At 40.3% G+C, this 19,519-nt stretch overlaps 2 protein-coding genes across 2 annotated transcripts; one reads left to right on the top strand and one right to left on the bottom strand.

Moving 5' to 3' along the window:
- The first annotated feature begins 1,612 nt into the window (after positions 1-1,612).
- hif1a (hypoxia inducible factor 1 alpha subunit) lies at positions 1,613-15,178 on the top strand. The gene is given in 15 exon segments (XM_022750150.1): positions 1,613-1,907; positions 8,889-9,079; positions 9,598-9,749; positions 10,048-10,132; positions 10,885-10,994; positions 11,169-11,371; positions 11,585-11,691; positions 11,832-11,979; positions 12,218-12,588; positions 12,698-12,918; positions 13,011-13,133; positions 13,247-13,503; positions 13,588-13,687; positions 13,776-13,866; positions 13,954-15,178. Coding segments are annotated over 15 exon segments (2,355 nt in total). The 5' UTR covers positions 1,613-1,875; the 3' UTR covers positions 14,118-15,178.
- Positions 14,378-19,492, bottom strand: LOC111225343 (serine protease HTRA2, mitochondrial-like). The gene is made up of 8 exons (XM_022750151.1): positions 18,811-19,492; positions 17,865-18,069; positions 16,974-17,168; positions 16,725-16,757; positions 16,471-16,579; positions 16,302-16,371; positions 16,089-16,184; positions 14,378-15,829 (listed from the first exon to the last, which is right to left on the bottom strand). The coding sequence occupies exons 1-8, from the start codon at positions 19,269-19,271 to the stop codon at positions 15,664-15,666; spliced, it is 1,335 nt and encodes a 444-aa protein (XP_022605872.1). The 5' UTR covers positions 19,272-19,492; the 3' UTR covers positions 14,378-15,663.
- Between the last annotated feature and the right edge of the window lie 27 nt (positions 19,493-19,519).

Here is a 19,519-nt window from a genome sequence, read left to right as displayed (position 1 = left end):
CAATCCAACAGCATGACAATTGCAGCCACCAAAATTACCATAAAGTTGAATCAAAACCTCTCTTAAGCAATTTCAGTAAAAACTGAACAGTCTAACCATCATGAAGGACTTATTGCAGGGCTGTTCTATTAGACTGTATTAGCTTTAGCCAGATGTTCCTAATAAACTGAGTGTACAGTATATTATACGCTTTTCATTGATTTTCTTAGCCACACTCTTTCAACTCAAGTCAAACTTTGCAGTGCAGCCACTCACACTGAGGTGTTGTCCCTCCCAGCCAACAGTTCTGGGAAGTGACAGCAAAAGCTCTGCCTGATTGTCATTCCCAAATGTAATAACCAAAATGTTCTAAGTAAGGGAATGAAATATGATATGAAAGATTTTGAGGTGACTGGGACATTGTTTTCCTTCCATTTTCTTTTCAAAAGTAAGAGCTGAATCCCAGGTGGCATGAAGAACTGCCAAATATGACCAACAGTGGTGAGGGGAGGGGACTGACTGGGCAGAAATCTCCAAAGCAGTACAGGAAAATTACCAAAACCATCTGCAAGCCAGTGAATGTGAGGTGGAGTCTAACAGAAATCCCTCATGTGTACACATCTGGCTAAAGAATGTTAAGCTTCCTTACTTTCTAATAACAATTATATTCAAACTCTGTATTTGTAGCTCATTGTGTACAATGGCATACAAATTTGCAGCATTGGCTCAAATGTTGTGAAAACATGGGCAGTCTGGTACAATGAGGTGAAGTCACATAAACCAAGATCATCACTTTTCTCTTTTCGTAATGTATGGAGTTCACACACAAGCAAATGTTTTCATTCACAATTCCACTTTATTTTGGAAAATGTACCATACAAGCACAGGGCCCCTCTACAAGTCAGGGCCTGACCTAGATTATATTGTACTTTCCCAGTTTGAATTCCTTAACAAATGTGCAGTCAATTAAAACACCAATAACCAGTTGACATGTGAATCTGGGGTGTTGGAGCCCCTGGGGTTCACTTACTGGAAACAGGAAGGGTCAGGGCAGAGTTTATTTCATAGATGGGCCATTGGAGGGCAGGAACAAACAGCATAAATCAGTTTAAGGTGTTTAATATTAAATCTTTTTGGTAAAATGTTTTGATTTGGCATTTGAAGACTACCAATGGTGAAAAGGCAGCAGCGACAGTTCTGCCCCCCCCCCCCATCTTGTGACACATTTTACTTTTATCAAAAAAAAAAGCAGCCTCTGTGATTTGCATATTGCATTGGACATAAAACGATTTCGATAATATTTAAATTAATTATTCAGTCTTACTTAAAAAACAAGGCCTTTATCAGCAAAACACCCTAGAACTACAGTAGGCCTACTGTTGGCTGTAGGGGAGGATTGGCCTACTGAAGAAATATGATAGTGATAGAGTATTATTTTAAAACTAAAAGAGATATAAATAGCATTTTAGTCATTTTGTGTTGTAGACTTGCAGTTGAATGTCCTAAACACACTTCAGTCGAAAATTACAGTTATTTCGGTGGTGGATACTCAGTTTTCCTGTGCGCGTCCTCAACGGAGGAAAAGCATGTGATTGCGCGCCCCCGCGAAGCAGGGGGAGGAGCCGGAGATTCTCTACGGTGCAACATTGTCTCGGCAAGTAACCCCTCTCCAGCGTGGCACTGTCTTTGAAGAAGAGGAGACGAATGATCTGTTTTTAGTGGATAGAAGCTTGACTTCTTTGATAAATATACACAGTCAGAACTCGTATGTAACCCGCTTGAGGATTTACGGAGCCATACCAGTGACAAACCGTGGGATTTTGGTTTATTTCTCGACGGGCCCGGATACAGCTTGATACCGATAGAGAGACTCAACTCAGGTCCTTTCGTCCTGACATGGACACAGGAATTGTACCCGAAAAGAAAAGGTAACATTAGTGCTAGCTAATGCTACGTAGCAGGCTATCTTGTTGTTTAGGGACTAGCTGCACAACTTTGGTCATCTCTTGTGATTTGATTACTATTACTGCTGTGACATTATGGTCTTTATTCAAGGTTACTTGATAGTTTAGCGTGTTTGTTCGACAAAATGCGTGTGCTGGTGACGCTATTGCTGTTAGCAAGCAGCTAACATAGGTTGCTAGCTGACATAAGCTAGCTGCTAGCTGAACTAACCCAGTGTTAAATTGTTTATTTAGCAAGCTACTAAAATGAGCTAGTTGATGCAGGTAGCGTCTCGCTAGATTGATTTGTCTGTATACCTTGATTAAATCTGCTTTTAAATCAATTTTACCTCGTCAACCAGTACGTTACTACGTTATTGTATTTAATCGGTGTTGTGAGTCCTGGATGCTACGTTATTTTCATCTGTTCTGAATGTACAATTTATTTATCTTATTAATAATACATCACTGGTGGTGTATTATTTGGGAATTGATGAGCCAACATTGGCCGTTTTCAGTGTAAAGTTGCCAGCGCTCGTGAGCAATGCTGGATTGTGGTGTGTGGTTTCTGTTGAAATATTTAGGATTCAGTGAAAGTGGCCTTGGTTTGAATTTCTTTTAATTTTCTGGACTGGTAATGGTTCATGGTTTAGTTTAATTAGAGAAGTAATCATCCTAATTAACAAATCTTGTAAACTTATGTCGAACATTACAAACAGCTGCATTTGAAACTACTTTAAATTCCACAGCAGTTATTTCACATGGCCAGTTTGTTCAAATGTTCAACTAGTAAACTGAGAAAATGTATTGTAAAGTGGCTTTTTGCTTGATATATAAACAACAATAAAGTACAACAATTAATTCATCATCATAAATTAAATAGATTTTTTTTGTTCAGCTTATTGTTGGTTTGGATTGTATTGGAAGTAGTTGTCATTGACCAAAACTATTAATCGTGTCCAACAGTTTACTTTGAGTTTAATATTTAGTTGGCCTTCTTGCTATTCCCTGACAAGCTTTAGTGAAAACACAGTAATAGTATTTATTGATTGAAGCGATCATTTATCTGAGCATCCAGCAGATTACTGATCTGGGCCCCTGGGTCATTGATAGATGCACAAAATATGGTGGAGGGTGAAGAGCTTATACTCAGACTTCTGCATGCAAAGCTTGTTTTATTTCCTCAAATCAGCCCTGGTTCCACTTTGGGCATACACTTAACTGTTCTCATTCAAATGGAGGGAAAAGGTCTTCCTGATAGTATTAACAGTATCAGACCAAAAAGTCACCTGATAAACAGTCAGTCCTGAGATAAACAAGGTCATAAAAGGTAACAACAGATGATCAGCAGAGTGGTAAAAGTGGACAGGGGATGTAGGGATTCCTCAGCTGGGGGTAGCATGGCAACAATGAAATTCTTCCACAAACGACAACAGTAGAAAGCTTCACTGTGGAATAATATGCAGTCAACAAAAAGCTGAAAAAGCTGTAAAAGAGTGTTATTGTCTTAACCAGAAACTTGGGATAGTATAAAGATGCGCTTTACATAAAGGTTTTCCTGTGCAATTTCGGAACCAACTGGTATGGTAAAATGAAGATGAAATAGATTTGGAAGATCCCCCGAAATTTACCTAATGTTTTATCCGTTAGTAATGGGAGTAGTGTTTGAAACTCAACTCAATGTAGGTGTAATTTGTTCCATGGAATTTAAGTTCTACATGCTAAAATTTGTTGTTATTAAGATCTTATTAAGGTGTTGTGCATCAGTTAAAATGCCTGTAGTTTTCTTCTTTTCATTTTCAAGGATTTGCCTTCTGCCTTGCACTTCACTCACTTTCTGCCAACTTCTAATTAGACACTTTGTGTATGTACATGTAAAAGGTCAACATCCTGTTTAGTTTCAGTAATTCTGTGTTCATTCTATCTCAGAAACAATTTAAAGTTGTGGTCTGGTTGGATGCAGTTTCAGCAGGTCTCTGTGAGGTGCCATGGTATTATTTCTGTCTCATCTCTTAATCACTCAGGCTTGACGTCAAAAGGAGTGGCCAAATGTGTGTAGCAATTCACTGGCTGACAATTTGCAGGTTGCCCTGAGACATTCGAGTACAATTTGCTGCCTGTGTGCAGTCTAGTTAGAACTTGAAAAGTAAATTTGGTTACTTGTTGGTGCAGAGCATAGGTTTGTATTGTTTGTGTCCACATTTTTCTCATGTAAGTTTTGTAATTGAAGACAAGAATAAAGAAATAAAATGTGCACTGAAGCCTTAAGGCTTAGACTGCTAAATCACTGTTTTATAAAGGGTGACTATTGTAGTTAGTTAAGCTCGCATGTTACTGTGTTTAAAAATGTAAAGTAATAGAGGCATTTAACAGTTATGAATACAGAGCAGTTAAGGCTTCTTAAGCAATAATTGTGAGAACTGATCGATAATGGAGAAAGAATGCTCTTTACTGGTAGGTCAATGCTCGGAAGGACACAATACCATAAAGTACCTGCTAGGGTTGTGTTGTGCATTAGGATGTGAAGTTGTATAACAACTATATAAATATACACACCTTGAAATTTTCACTTTCTTCATTAATAAATACACCACAGTCGAAAAGACTTTGACAGTGTCTCATAAACAATGCAAGGAAGGAAGCGTGAAAACAATACCTTCATACATCCTGAATTTTGTTGAATATAATCGCCAGTGCTTATCAGTTGTACAATTACTACTATAGTACTATGCACTTTCTCACTGTCTTTGCATTGGATTCACTGTCCACACCTGAATTTGGATTCATATTTGGATGTGTGGCTGGAAAGAAAAGTCGCAAAGTGACGCTATAGAAGCAGAAAAGTAATTTTTAAATTAGGCTTATATGTTTTTAAAATTCAGAGAAACTTTCATTTAGCTGCAAACTAATTGAGTGTGCTTTGAAAGTCCCAAGGTCAGCAGTATAGATGGTTAAATTTCAAAGACTTAAAAACTTTTTTTATAAAGATTTTCTGTTGACTCAAGAAATCAACGTAGTGTTGTGTACCAGTCTCTCAGGCATCTATCTTTCCTTTTTCACAAAAAGGCTTAAATGCCTTTTAGGCTCCAGTAAACTAATTCCCTGCAAAATTGCATTTCTAGTCTAACGCAGAAGAATCAACAACATTAATCTCATGTGTCTATACAAAGTATAGGTCAGTTTTTCCAAGGCAGTCTTTCAAAAAGTCCAAAGTACCCCCTTTTCACTGAAGGCACATCAGAGATGAAGCAAGTAAATGGCAACGCACAGGAAGCTGATGAAAGTAAAATGCTTGATCAGTTGGAGGCAGATTTGTACAATCCATATCGGTTGAGTCAGACTAGCCCAAGTCCCAAATGAGAGGCTCTTTTTTATGAAGAATGTAACCTATTACATATGTTGGACTTTGTGGCTGTTTGTGGGCTAAATGTAATCAGCTGAAATAGTCTTTTGCACAGGAGGATGTAATCTGAGTTATATTAAGTTTTTTAAATGGTTTATAATATTTGTAATCTTGAGGATTTTTGCCAGGACTGCACCTCCCAGTGGAGAAGGACAGGATAGAGTCCCTACTGGAAGCGGTAAATTATTATTATTGTATACTAGCAAATTAACCTTCTTGTGAGGCACAAAGCTACTGCTGGTGAAAATCTCAGGAACAACAATGGGTTTGTTTTATTTTTTTCCTTTTGGGCATTTTTTGAATTTTAACCATCTTCAACAGTGAATGGAACTAGCTAATGTGTTGTCACAGTACCATTTGAACAGAGTTTGTATAGCTTTATGTAATGAAAACCCGGCAGAGTCAAACAAAAACTATACAGGTCTTCATCAAAGAAAATAGATAAATAAAAATGGGTATATTAATACTGTAAGTAAAGGTTTCCCGTCTGTATTTTATATATTTAGATGATCAATTAGTTACTGAGTTTCTGAACAGAGGAAAGTATCTAACATCAGTGCCAATGAACCATTACAATCAACCCCTGCCAAGCTGTTTTCAAATATGTCCTCGAGTGGCTGATTATAATGCCCAGGGTTGATTTTACTGGGAAATTGATTTATTTTCAGTCTTGCTTTGCTTTTCCTCCCATATTGGGTAAAGATTTTAGTTGTGGTTTTCCCTCCGGATTATATAATAGATAAGGCAATGTTTACTGTCAAACTAAACAGTACTGACAGATAGTGAGAACATTTCTCTAGTGAAACAGGTCAACCCCCAGTAACAAAATACACAAGCAACTCGGGTAAAATTGGCCAGGCTGATTATCAATGTAAACAGTTTTTTTTCTTCATTAATCTTCAGATCACTTGTCCACATCTGGTAACAACTCAAATAAATTTTGTTTACCTTAATATGCATCATTATATAATACACTCATTCTTATTAGAAAACAAAGCAAGTCTAATTAAACAGAGCAAAACTGCAAATGTGATTGTGTTGTGAGGCATGTCAAGCAGAGGACTGCTGGGCATGCATGACCATGTGCATAAATAGTGTTATGTAACGGTGGCCTCTCTGCTTGCTTTGTTTTAACATTAAGAGAAGCATTTTGTTTTCATTGCATGTTTCATGTCAGGAGGAAAAGCTGTGTTTTCTCCTTTTGTAATTTTGAGGAGGCAGTGGAGGTGTGTCATCAAATGTCAGCAGTTTTACTTTTTATAATCAAGTATCACAATACTGAATAGGACATAGGAGTATAAAAGGAAATGCTTGTATTACAAAATTGTGTCACAGGGCTGTAGTTCTAAAATTGGACACTGTAAAAAGAGGTTATGCTTTCAACACTATCTGCTATCCTTTATGATCTATAGGTTTAGATGCGTTTATTACTTCTCTTATGAATCTTTGGTATTACAGATGTTTATAGAGCTGTGTACAGTGACTCAAACACTGGTGTTTGTCACAATAACTTTAGGCTTAGTGAAATGTCCTCTATGTTGTCTCGCTGTGTTCAGTGGTCATGTATTTGGATAATGGATTTGTATAAAGGCGTGTGATACAACGGGGAGCAGCTACTACAGAGGAAAACAATTTGTTTACAGGCTAGTACTAATCGGTCATCTAGCCCTGTGATGGGACTACAGTTAGTAACAATGTGTGGAGTTTATCTGTCATTAGATCATCAGAGGTTTAGCCAGTAGCTTAGCAAGATGACTTTCCCAGTGTGTGACTTGTGCACAATGTCTTGTTAATCATTTGTTATAACTTAAGCCTGTGATGATAAATTAACCCATTTACATGAATGTAAGTTGGGGGTGAATGTTCTGTTGATATTGGACCAAAACGAAGAGTTGAAAATGAAGAAACATGTTGATACAATACAGAACAGATTGCATAACCCTGCAGTTACCCTTTATGATGTCCAGACATTCTGGCTATGTTACATGCCGGCAACAGAAGATATTGTAAACATTTGTCAATGTTTTTACAAATGTGCAAACATGTGATTGAATGTATACGCTTCTAGTTGTAGCTGTAATTAGAGTCTAGGTTGGAACATGTTTATATTACAGTTCATATTTTTGAGAGGAGGATTTCTGGTATATGCACCATCCAAATTTCTTGTTTACACGTTGTCATAAAATGGGGATTAGATGACCAAGGAAAGATATTCCATAGAATTGTGGTTGACTTATCATCCAATATGTGTTGAGTGATTTGGACTTTTGCATTTGTTTTTTACTTATTTAGGTTTATATATCTAGTTTTGAAAGGTGGTTTTCTGTTTGTACTAAGTGCAACTGCAGTGCAAGTGCAGTGGTAAGGACCTGAGCAATTTTCTGCACATAAAACCCTCATCAGACTCAGATGTTTTTCTCAGGCTTAGATCATTGCCATGCTATGCTCGGCCTTGTGTTGTATCTTTTTACCCCAGAGAACAAGTAATGTGATTTGTAGAGGGTATTGCACATCAGCTGTATTGTAAGTGTTCCTGCAACCCTGCCAGGTGATTTGATGCACTTTACGCTAATTTTAGTTGGATGGTACATTTTCTTGTTAGAGAGCCTCAAATAACAATATGGCCTTGGTCAATGCTGTAAGTCCATAACAGATCAATTTCAATTAGGTGTACAGTTCAAAGCCAGGGGCTTTTGAAGTACAGTCTATTTTGTTGTGATGCTGCTCCAGTGTCTTCTAAAATACATTTGAGGTTATGACGTGGTTACCAATACAAATAAAAAGTCAAATCAGTGCTTAGTTTAAAAGCCATTGTGAGAAATCAATAAAATCAAGAGCATAGTTTTAAAAGTGATTTGCACAAGTTATTTTCTCCTTTAAAGTCTGCTGTCCTTTGTCATTTTAATACTGACAGCTCTTGTTAAGCTCTTGTTTACAGTGTGGTGATAGTCCATTAGCCAGACTTTGGATAACTGCCTGGGTAAATGCAGGATCTGAAATGGAGCAAGTACAAGCAGTGAGCAGTTATGAGGGCTGCTGATGCAACATGATAGAAAATCTGACAATTTCTTTGTCCTTGTAGTTGCAGTTGTTGCTTACTCTGTGTTTATGTGCGCTCTCTGTGTTAGTGCTAGTATTATGATTCTCCTCCCTGTAGATCCGTTGAGCCAGGCTCGTAAATGTCATAATGATTGGTGTCACACTGTAGCTTGGCTGTGCACCAACAGACAGACAAGAGAATCCATTCCCGTCCTCCCAGCCAATCATTCTAAGGGGGTGGACTCCATTTCATTTGGTCAGTGGCCAATAAGATGGTCTCAGTCAGATAGCCATGTATGTAAATTAGTCTGATGGGGGTCCAGACGGTGGCTTGGCTGTGAGCTCGCTCGTTGCGGACTCGAGCTGCTGCAGCCTTCCCCCACCAGTGACAGGCCAGAGGCTGACCAGACTCTGTGCACAAACTCAAGTCAGGAAGGAGGGATGTCAGCTCTTGGAGTGCACACAGTGCAATCAGACCCAATTTGTCACAAGTCTGTCTTTGACCCACCACCTGTCTCCCGCAGAGTGAGCTCGGAGCGGAGGAAGGAGAAGTCCAGGGATGCAGCGCGATGTCGGCGTGGGAAGGAGTCGGAAGTGTTCTACGAGCTGGCCCAGCAGCTGCCCCTGCCCCACAGTGTCAGCTCCAGCCTGGATAAGGCCTCCATCATGAGGCTCACCATCAGCTACCTGCGCATGAGGAAGCTGCTCAGCACTGGTCAGTATCTGTAGTTGTACCAGATGATGTACAGTGTAGCATGGGACACATCTATATTTTTTAAGTGAAGTCCTAATGATAGTTGAGTTTTGCAGCTATTGTCATTGTAATTTTAGAGGCAGCTTGAAAATTAATTCAATAAAGAGGCAATATTTTGAATTTTCATTAGACTTACTTGTAGTAGGATGCCATCACATTTAAATGATTTAAAGCATTGCTGGAGAAAAGAAAGGACACCCTGAAGAGAGTGAGATAAATAGTGGGCACAGTCTGAGATGCAGAGGAAGGAAACAGTGATAAACAGTTGTTCACACACACAGACAGAGATCCATTTGCAGATATACTTTAGGGGGCGGGGGATTTCTGTGTCGCGTTGTCTTGCCCAGCAAACACGTTCCTTAGACAACAGAGGCTTCTGATGATGACCTGAGCCTGGTTTCCTCATGCTTTTCTTTTCTTTGTCTACTTTCCTTTATCGCTCTCACCCCCCTTCCTCCCCCCTCTGTTATCTCCTCCAGATGACCCAATGGCAGAGGAGGAAACAGAGCTGGATATCCAGCTAAACAGCTCCTACCTTAAGGCCTTGGAAGGCTTTCTCATGGTGCTGTCTGAGGACGGAGATATAATCTATCTCTCTGAGAATGTCAACAAGTGCCTCGGGCTGGCACAGGTTAGTCTTATTTAACCTGCGTTTTGTCAGCATAAAGACTGGTGGGAAACAGAGTCAGAAGTAGAAACTTTTCAGCCAAAAAACATGATTGTACTTCCAATGTTATACAACAAAAATGTTATTGTTAAATTTTTAGAGATACTGCTCAATAAACAGTCCACATGCACATGAAGCCTTTTATTGAAAAAGATTAGAAGAAGTCACCACAATGTCTACTGTGGACAATATGGACAAACAGCTGCATGTACACATATGTGGTAAGAGGACTTAGATTCTGTTCTCACTCTGTCTGCTGCAGTTTGACCTGACTGGACACAGCGTGTTTGATTTCACACATCCCTGTGACCAGGAGGAGCTGAGGGAGATGTTGGTCCACAGAACAGGTGAGGGACAACAACAGACCACTATAATGGAGAGGGACAGACATACACATGGGCTCATCAGCAGGGAATCCAATTCACTCTGAGCTGGCAAGTTCAGACTAGGAATCTGTCAGAAGCAGTTATCATTTTCCCTCTTCAGTCCTGAGGTCAAAGTGATTAGAGTTGGCTAGTGTGTACTTCAGTGACCTTTCATTCAGCATTACTGGAACAGTACACTACATCACTGGCACATTTCCTGCTTGCACTACACAGTTTAGCCTTGTCTTGTGTCAGTGGATAGAATTAGTTTACTTTTTCTTTCTATTTCCAGTTGGTAAAAGTTTGTGCAGGATTTTTAAGTGACATTAGTATAGCTAAACATTAGTAAGCTTTCCTCTGAAGTGTACTTCATAACATAATTCTATATCAATAGATGGTCATTTGAGGGCACACTGCATTTCTGCTTGGTATTGCGAGTGCAAAGTGATATTATCTTAGCTATAACGGCTGCTAACTCCACTTCCTTTATTTAACTTGCTGTAGCTCACGACAGTGCAAAAGCTTTATTGCCTAATGTCTTGTCTGAATGCAAATATAAAATGTTTGAAAATGAAAATTTTATAATACAACACTGAAAAAAAAAAGAAAAAAAAAATTCAGGCAATTGTAAATTCTAATGGCTCTATTGTCATTTCAACACACTTATGCCTCTCACCATACAGATGCTGTTTCCCTTTTTGAAACTGTGACTCTGACTCCTGGTGTTGTTTCAGGCTCCAAAAAGACCAAGGAACCAAACACAGAGCGCAGCTTCTTCCTCCGAATGAAATGTACTCTGACAAGCAGGGGCCGAACTGTCAATGTCAAGTCAGCAACTTGGAAGGTACGGCCTACTGTAATCATTGAGGAAATATACTCTCAGCAATGTATCAGAAGTAACCTTTTTAGTTTTTAGATAAATGCACTTATTTACTCTAATGCATTAGGAAACTATTTAGTATCCTTGGAGTCTGGAAATCACAATAAATGTGTTGTGACCCTTGTGTTATCTCCCTAGGTTCTCCACTGCTCAGGTCACGTGCGTGTTTATGACACCCACACTGAGCAGACTACCAACGGGCACAAGGAGCCACCTGTCCCCTACCTGGTTTTGATCTGTGACCCCATCCCACACCCCTCCAACATTGAGGTCCCTCTGGACACCAAGACCTTTCTCAGCCGCCACACAATGGACATGAAGTTCACGTATTGTGACGAGAGGTGAGTTTGCTCATTGGAGTGGATATTATATGCTTAAGAAGCTTATCATGGATAAAAACATGGTTCAGCTTCTTAAGCCACTTGTGTAGTGCTTTTCTATTATTACCAAGGTTTTCACCCACACAGTCATACAGAGCCACCTAGTGCTCATTGTGGATACTACAGAAGCTTTAGTTAGTCAGTGGAAGAATTAATCTTTTTGTCCTTCTCCAGGATCACTGAGCTCATGGGTTATGAGCCAGAGGACCTGTTGAATCGTTCTGTGTATGAGTACTATCACGCTCTGGACTCTGACCATCTTACCAAGACTCACCATAACTGTAAGCATAAGACTTAAATTGCAACTTGGACTGTCTCTGACATTTTGAACAAGCTCCAGCTGTTATATTTGCCAAACTTTTAACTAAATGCCCAAAATCAATCTTCTAATTTCCCCCCTTGCTTTCCTTTTTGCTTTCAGTGTTCGCAAAGGGCCAGGTCAGCACAGGACAGTACCGGATGTTGGCCAAGAGAGGAGGCTTTGTGTGGGTGGAAACCCAAGCCACTGTCATCTATAACAACAAGAACTCCCAGCCACAGTGTGTTGTCTGTGTCAACTTTGTGCTCAGGTACTAAAGAGTAAATTTTTTTGTTTTTAGAAGAGACTGTCATGTATTAACCTGTTTGTTTTGTTCTTCTCAAGTTAAAGAGCCCGCTAAGGGCCTGTATAATTATATAGAAAATTATAGTTTGAAGTGATGAAGTGGCTTGTTTGTAATCCCAGTTCTCACGGAGCCATTGCAAAATCTTCAGTAAACTCAGTCTTACGGCTGCTTAACTCTGCCATGTCTTTGTCCTCTGCTACAGCGGCATCCAGGAGGAGAAACTGATCTTGTCTCTGGAGCAGACTGAGGATGTGAAGCCATAGAAGGAGCAGCAGCAGCAGCAGCAGCAGCAGCAGATGCAGCAGCAGGAGGAAGAGGAAAAGGAGGAGGAGGAGGAGGAGGAAGAAGAGAAAGCTGCAGTTCAGAACAGCGTGCCTGACATGTCTCCAACCTTGCTGAAGGAGGAGGAGGAGAAGACTCCAGAGCTGGATGTGATCAAACTGTTCACCCAGGCGGGAGAGGCCCGGCCGCTGGCTAGCCTGTATGACCAGCTGAAAGAAGAGCCTGAGGCCCTCACCCTGCTGGCCCCGGCCGCCGGAGACACAATCATTTCCCTGGACTTCAGCTGCCCTGGTTTGTGACCCTATTATAGATACTTAAACATCTCTACAACATAAATCAAGTGTTTATATGTTAAACAGTAAATTAAATTATTCTAACTTGCTTCTGTCCTCTGGTACAGATTCAGAAATCCAGCTACCAAAGGAGGTCCCTCTCTATAATGATGTAATGCTACCCTCCTCCAGTGAGAGGCTGGCTCTGCCCCTTTCACCGCTGCCGACCAGCGAGCCTCTCCATGTCACCATCACCACCACCACCACCACCACCACCTCTGAGGATGCAAAATCTGAGAGCTATGCTCCAGCTCCGTCCACTATATCGACCAGCCACAGCTCCTCAGAGGTAAGACTGAGTGAATTGTCATTTTGCAGATTGGACTATTGACTCGCCAATATGTATCAGGATGGTAATGACCTTTGACCTCTCATTTTTAGGCTGACAGTCCATTGGACTTTTGTTTCCCCATGGACTCAGATATGAGCGCAGACTTCAAGCTAGACTTGGTGGAGAAGCTGTTTGCCATCGATACGGAGCCCAAGACCCCCTTCACCACACAGGTAATAATGCCAGGAGATACTGTAGATTTTACTTTGTTTAAATCAAGTTCACAGTTAGTCTAACAGTAAAAAGTACCCTATCTGGATTAATAAGACCTTTTTCTCCCTTTAAGGCAATGGAGGACTTAGATCTGGAAATGTTAGCTCCCTACATTCCCATGGACGATGACTTCCAGCTGCGCAGTCTGACCCAAGAAGAGCCTCTGTCTTGTGGACCAGTCAAATCCCTCAAAAGCTCTCCAGTCCATGTCACACAAGATGTCAGCAGCTATCCCAGCTCCCCATTCAGCACACCAGGCAGTCGCACAGCTTCCCCGGCACCACCTGAGCCTGTAAACGCCCCTCATCTTGCCACCATCCTTGCTAAGAGGTAAAGTCTCCAAAATGCACTATAATTATTAATTAATCATATTACTATTTTGGGTTAGTAAGTATCAGTATCGCTGTGCTGCAGGACACCACAGTTGGACAAAGAAGTTTCACTCAGGACCTTGGCAGCTCAGAACGCACAGCGCAAAAGAAAACTGGGTGACTTAAAGGAGATTATTGGACAGGTAAGTCCTTAATATCCAAACATGGTACATAGAGGGAACTTTATATTCATAGATGGAGAGTTTGAAAATCTGTAATTGATCATTGCAGGGAAGTTTGCCTGAGGAACAAGTGGAGCAGGGCAAAAAGCTGAAGGCCTCTGAGTCAGGAACAACCAGGACCATACTTCTGCTGCCTTCAGGTGAATAAACTAGATCTAGACTAGACTGTTGCCTGACACTAATCATCAGAAGAATCATAACTCTGTATCTTTCTTTCTGTTGCTCAGATTTGGCAAGTCGACTGCTGGGCAGCACATCAGAGGGCACCAATACTCTCTTTACCCTGCCACAGCTCACCCGCTACGACTGCGAGGTCAACGCCCCCTTGCAAGGCCGTCAGTACCTGCTGCAGGGGGAGGAGCTGCTGCGCGCACTGGACCACGTCAACTGAGTCAATGCTTAGCCTGCTCACTGCTGGACTAGACTGGACACTACAATTTCTCCCCCACATTGTCACTCCCTCTCCAAGCCCCCCCACCCCACCACCCCTTATTTATGTATCTGTATGAGTTTGATTATAGTTTGGCTGCTGTTTGTGCACATCATGTGATATCTGCAGCATTCCACCGTGACAAACACCATAGCAGCATCTGAGTTTTGGTGCAAGGGATTCAGGCATCATGAGATGTCCAAATGTCTTTTTTTTTTTTTTCTCTCTCTCTCTCTCTCTCTCTTTTCCGGGGAGTCTCTCAGCACACAGCGCCTCGACAGATGACCCTTCTCCAGCAGGTCACCACAGAACCTGGCGCTACTGCCAGCAGTGTATTGTAAGCTTCAGTCGCACAATTTATATTTTCTTAAAAAGAAAAATATTACCAGCAATATATATTAAGCCTTTTTAAAAGTAGTTTTGATGGGATTTGAACAATTTTATTTTTCCTCCCATACTTGTATGTTGTAGTACTCGTACTTAACAAGATGTCTCTAGTCCAGAAGTATGAAAATATTGTTTAAACCTAAAGTTGTTTGAATGTTATCTCCATTTAATAGCTATCAGTCTTTGAGGTAAATACATTTAATTGTGTAGCAGTCCAGTACATGTCACTTTATTACTTTACTGTAAGTGTGTGTTACTGTACATATACCAGGGAAATTTTAATCTACTCAGTATGGCTTCACAGCTTTGACCTGTACTCTCAAAATCTGAGAGTAATCTCTTCACTTTTTGTTTGCTTCTCATCATGGACAACTGGTGTTTTGCTCTTAACATGAAATGAATTCATGTTTTTGGTTTTTACTGTGCGTGACATACAAAACTGTCTGTCTAAATAAGTGGATCTCAACCATTCAGATTTTACTTGTGTAATCATCGTCATCATAGCAGCATTCGTGAGTTGTCAAACTTGTTTGCTCTGTTAATGGTAGTCGGTTTATCACCATCTCTCCATGCCACATTGTTGGGTCTCTCATGCTTCCTGTATCTGTCTAACATTAAATGGCTTTAATAAAGTGCATTGTTTCAGGTCTCATGAACTTAGTTTACAAATACTGGATTTTGGACCATACAAACTCAAATCTTTAAATGACACTGACTAGTTTTCTTACTCTTTCCAGTAAGAATTGATGAAATGCTTTGTTGAGGTACAAAACACATTGTTTATTGTACTCAGAAAAACCTGGGAATAAATACTGAAGTGTTTAGTTGCTGGCAGGTTCATAATGCTTCAAACTGTTTGCATTGTAGAAATGACATAAATCATTGTGTAGTTAAGATCCATCAGACATGTAGAGAAGACAGGCAACACGTGAGCTGATAAATATGGCTACAAACACCTATTGTTTTACTCGAACACTGCTGTCTCACTGCTGTGATTTCCTCTGCAGTAACAACAAAAATGTATTGTCATTATTGGCATTCACAGTTTTCTTCTCTTACATAAACTAATCGTGGCAGGCTGCCAATCAGGTCAACAAGTGGTTACAAAATGAAATCAGTGTCACTCTGTGTACTCAGGAGTCATTTGCAGTTGTAGCAACTCGTTCCCTCTCTGCACCACCATGGTGATTTTGTCGCTGCTGCGAACAGCCTGGTAGATCTCCTCTGAAGTGTTCACCTTCACCCCATTTATCTCCACCACGACGTCTCCCTGCAGCATGCCAGCTCTGAAACAAGTGTGACAGCACTGTGGGTTAATGGCAGTTCATACATTTCCAATATTGTTCTCATGTCAAACATTGGACTTGAAAAGCACTGTTATCCTCGCCTGTTAGGGTACGTTTCAGGTTTTTATTAATATGGGGATGCTCTTTACTGTATCCATTGCACCTCAACACTATTAAACATACGACATGACATTCAACTTCAAAAGCAAGAAGCATCTTTTACCACTCATTCTTATCCACAGCAGCTTGGTAGTCTTACCTGTTGGCCGGGGAGCCCATGATGACTCTGTGAATCAGGATGCCATGTGTCACATCTGGGAAGGATGGGTCTCTTAACTTCAACTCCGCAATGATGCTGAGGTAAGAGGCACAAAACAGAAACATCTGGTTTCAAACACAGTGCTGCAACACTGATGTAACTACACTGTGTGTTCAGTCTTACTGTAGGCATTTCTGATTTTGAAGCATTTACCTTGGTGTCAGTGTCAGCATCATTACGCCGATGTATCGCCGCTTTGTCTCTGACTCACGAAACCAGGAACCTTGGAGAAGATGGACACAAACAACAATCAGGCTACGGAGAATATGGAAGACAGAAAGTGGGTGTGACATGTAGCTTTAGATTTTTTGTGCGTTCTTACTCTTTTTTTTTGCTGATCGATCAAGAAAGGCTCTCAGGTGATCAGATGGAATAGCAAAGGAGATCCCTGCAGTGACCTTCATGGTGTTTATACCAATGACTTCACCATCCTAATTTAGGGAGAGAAAGCACATTCAGATAAGGTGAAGTATGAGATCAGATCACATCTGTTCAAAAGTCACACACCAGAGCAGTCAGAACAGGTTTGCAGACATGAATGTGATGATTAACATGTAAACAGGACATGTGACTCACCAAGTTAATTAGGGGACCTCCAGAATTTCCAAACTGCAAAACAAATCACATCACGTATGACGTAAAGGGGCATAATATGAGAACAAGTCACAGGAAATCTGCTCTGCAGGCTAATTTTTTCCTGATTCATCACTACACTTCTTTCCTAACATTTACAAATGTTCCTACTTATTAAAATAGGTAATACATAAACTGAAAGATACACATTGTCACAAAAATAACAAATACATTTATATCCTTAATACTCACATCAATGGTTGCATCTGTCTGTATGTACTCCATGTTGGAGTTGGACAGGCCCAGCTCCTTACTGCCTCTCTGTACTGAGCTGACGATCCCTGACGTGATCGTATTGCGCAAAGCAAAGGGGCTTCCCATGGCGACCACAAACTCCCCTTGTCGGACGTCAGACGACCGACCTAGGGTCAGCGTGGGTAAAGGATTCTACGTGTCAGGGGAGAGGAAAGAAGTTCAACAGTGGGACATTCATACAATCCAAGGAAATGAGCTTCCAATTTCTACTCATGTTCTATTTTTTTTCCCTGCTAAAAATACATAATTATAAGTGCCCCGCTCTACAATAAAGATCTCTTTATTTCTCAGATTAGAAAAAATGACCAGCAACAAAATGACCTCTAAATAAAGAAGTCCTTTGTTGAACTCTTTACCGATGAGACAATATGAAGACTATTCATGAGCTTTTGATATATTGCTGTTTCAGTTGTAGAGAACTACATCAGTCACAGCCTTGTTATTCTAATAAGAACTAGAACAAGCCAAAAGCACAAGCACCAGAATGAAGTTTGAATGTTTTCTCATGATAGTCATAATGTTGCCAGCATTGACTGTATTTTAGGTTATTTTTCTTGTCCTGCTTATTCCTGAATTTTGAATCTTTTTTAGTTGTCAACCAAGTTGACATAGTTTCATATTCACATCGAAGCCTTTATGTGGCCTTAGTTTTTTTTCATCTTTTGTTTTCATTTTCTGATTTGTCAGGTACTGTCTCTTTCGTAAGGGACTGTGTGTTATAGTGTGGAGCCCTTATCAGCCACTATAATGGAAGCTAATGAGGGTCCAGTAAAATAAAAACTGAACATTTAGTCCATTCAGTAGATATCTTTGCAACTTATTGCTCACGTTTGCAGTGATCTTGATGGTGGCAATGTCTGCCACTTGATCAACATCCTGCACAGTGGCATGGTACATGTCTCCATTGGTGAGCTTCACACGGACACCTCTCTTGTTGGCCACAACATGTGCATTGGTGACAATGAGACCATCACTGCTGATAATGAAACCAGAGCCATTGGACACTGGGACTTCTCTTCCTGAAAATGGGTGTCTGTAAAACAGAAAAAGCAGGTGATTTTTTTCTGTTTAACATCATTAAATTAAATGCTTTGGATTTTTCGGTTATTGCGAATAATAAGTAAAAGAAATTTCAGAGTTCTGCAATTTAGGATGGACCTTTGTTATGTTTTTTGGTAAATTAATAACTTGACCTGTTGCCAAGATAATAATTATTTTCACTCTTTCTAGACAGATTTTGTGTCGTTACAAAGAATTTCAGTTACGTTTTGAATGTTTTTACCATATTGTATCACATTCTTAACATCAAGTGTTAAGAAAATGTGGGGCACATTTTCTTAAGAAACAGACATTTCAATGTGTCAGAATCTGGTGTTATACATTATAAAACAGTGAATAATGCCCATTACAATATACTAGATCCCAAGATGACTTCATCAAATGCTTGTGGGTGTCTCTGTATCTGTGTAACACTACACAAAATAAGGTGTTATATGAAGTATGTTTAAAAAAATAAATAAATAAATAAAACATCTGCAGTGGTAAATATAGCTGAAATTCCTCACAGCTCATGATTTTTTAGAGCCTAAACTGAAAAATTCAAAGCATTTAATCTAAATATATGAAACATAAAACAAGCAACAGTTATTTTTTCCTTTATTTGTTTAATTTGTGGTGAGTTTTTTTTTTTTTACCTTAAAAACAACTGTATAGAGTAACATTTGGTTTATTGACATTTTAACAATTTCAAATACCTGCTTTTCAGCCAACTTACCTGCCCACGATTTCAATGTACACGACAGCTGGGGTGGACTTCTCCACCACATCTGCAATAAAGTTGTATTTATATCGGGGGCTGTCAGGTTTAAAAGGGGAAGCACACTGAGCTAATGGCAGGATGTGTTCAAGAAACCGTCCGACCACAGAGACTCGTCTGTCGTTTTCTTTTTTGTCTCTTTGGCTATCCAGTAGCGCTGCGCCACACAGACCCAGACCCACCGATACTGTCCTGAGCAGAGGAGACCTGCTGTTGTTGTTACGACCACTTCTCCTGTCCCAAGCAGGAGCTCTCCTGTCCAGGCTTGTGTCCCCCTCCGCTGCCCCGTGCTTACACATAACAACAGAGGACACCCAGCTGACTGTCCTCTCCGCCAGAGAGTTAAGTCCGCGGCTTTGACACCGACTGTGTGTCCTTAGTGCTGACAGAAAACACCGATTGACAGCAGCTGCTGCCATGTTGCATCACCTCAGTCACACCGTCTCAGGAGTTTTCAGACAACCAAACAACACTTAAATCCAAATATATTTACAGCGCGAATGTTCCGGTTTGTACTAATCGTAATAATCGTCCCTGTTCCTGTAAAAAACACTAACAAAAATAAACACAAATACTTCCTTTGAGCCCTTCGGTTCTCCGCCACTGTCAGAAAGTCAGTCACACAGTTAATTTAGCAATAATCCAGTTCCGGACCTGCGTAGTGCGC

Source organism: Seriola dumerili, unplaced genomic scaffold (assembly GCF_002260705.1).
Source record: "Seriola dumerili isolate Sdu_G_001 unplaced genomic scaffold, Sdu_1.0 BDQW01000149.1, whole genome shotgun sequence".
NCBI lineage: Eukaryota > Metazoa > Chordata > Actinopteri > Carangiformes > Carangidae > Seriola > Seriola dumerili.
Note: the sequence above shows the minus strand (reverse complement) of the source record. Positions and strands in the feature narration are given on the sequence as shown.

Coding starts and splice junctions, on each gene's coding strand:
- LOC111225343 (XM_022750151.1), bottom strand. CDS start 19,271: ATGGCAGCAGCTGCTGTCAATCGGTGTTTTCTGTCAGCACTAAGGACA. Junction 16,758..16,973: donor AGACAGATGCAACCATTGAT/GTGAGTATTAAG, acceptor TTTGTTTTGCAG/TTTGGAAATTCTGGAGGTCC. Junction 16,185..16,301: donor ATGCTGACACTGACACCAAG/GTAAATGCTTCA, acceptor CTCTTACCTCAG/CATCATTGCGGAGTTGAAGT.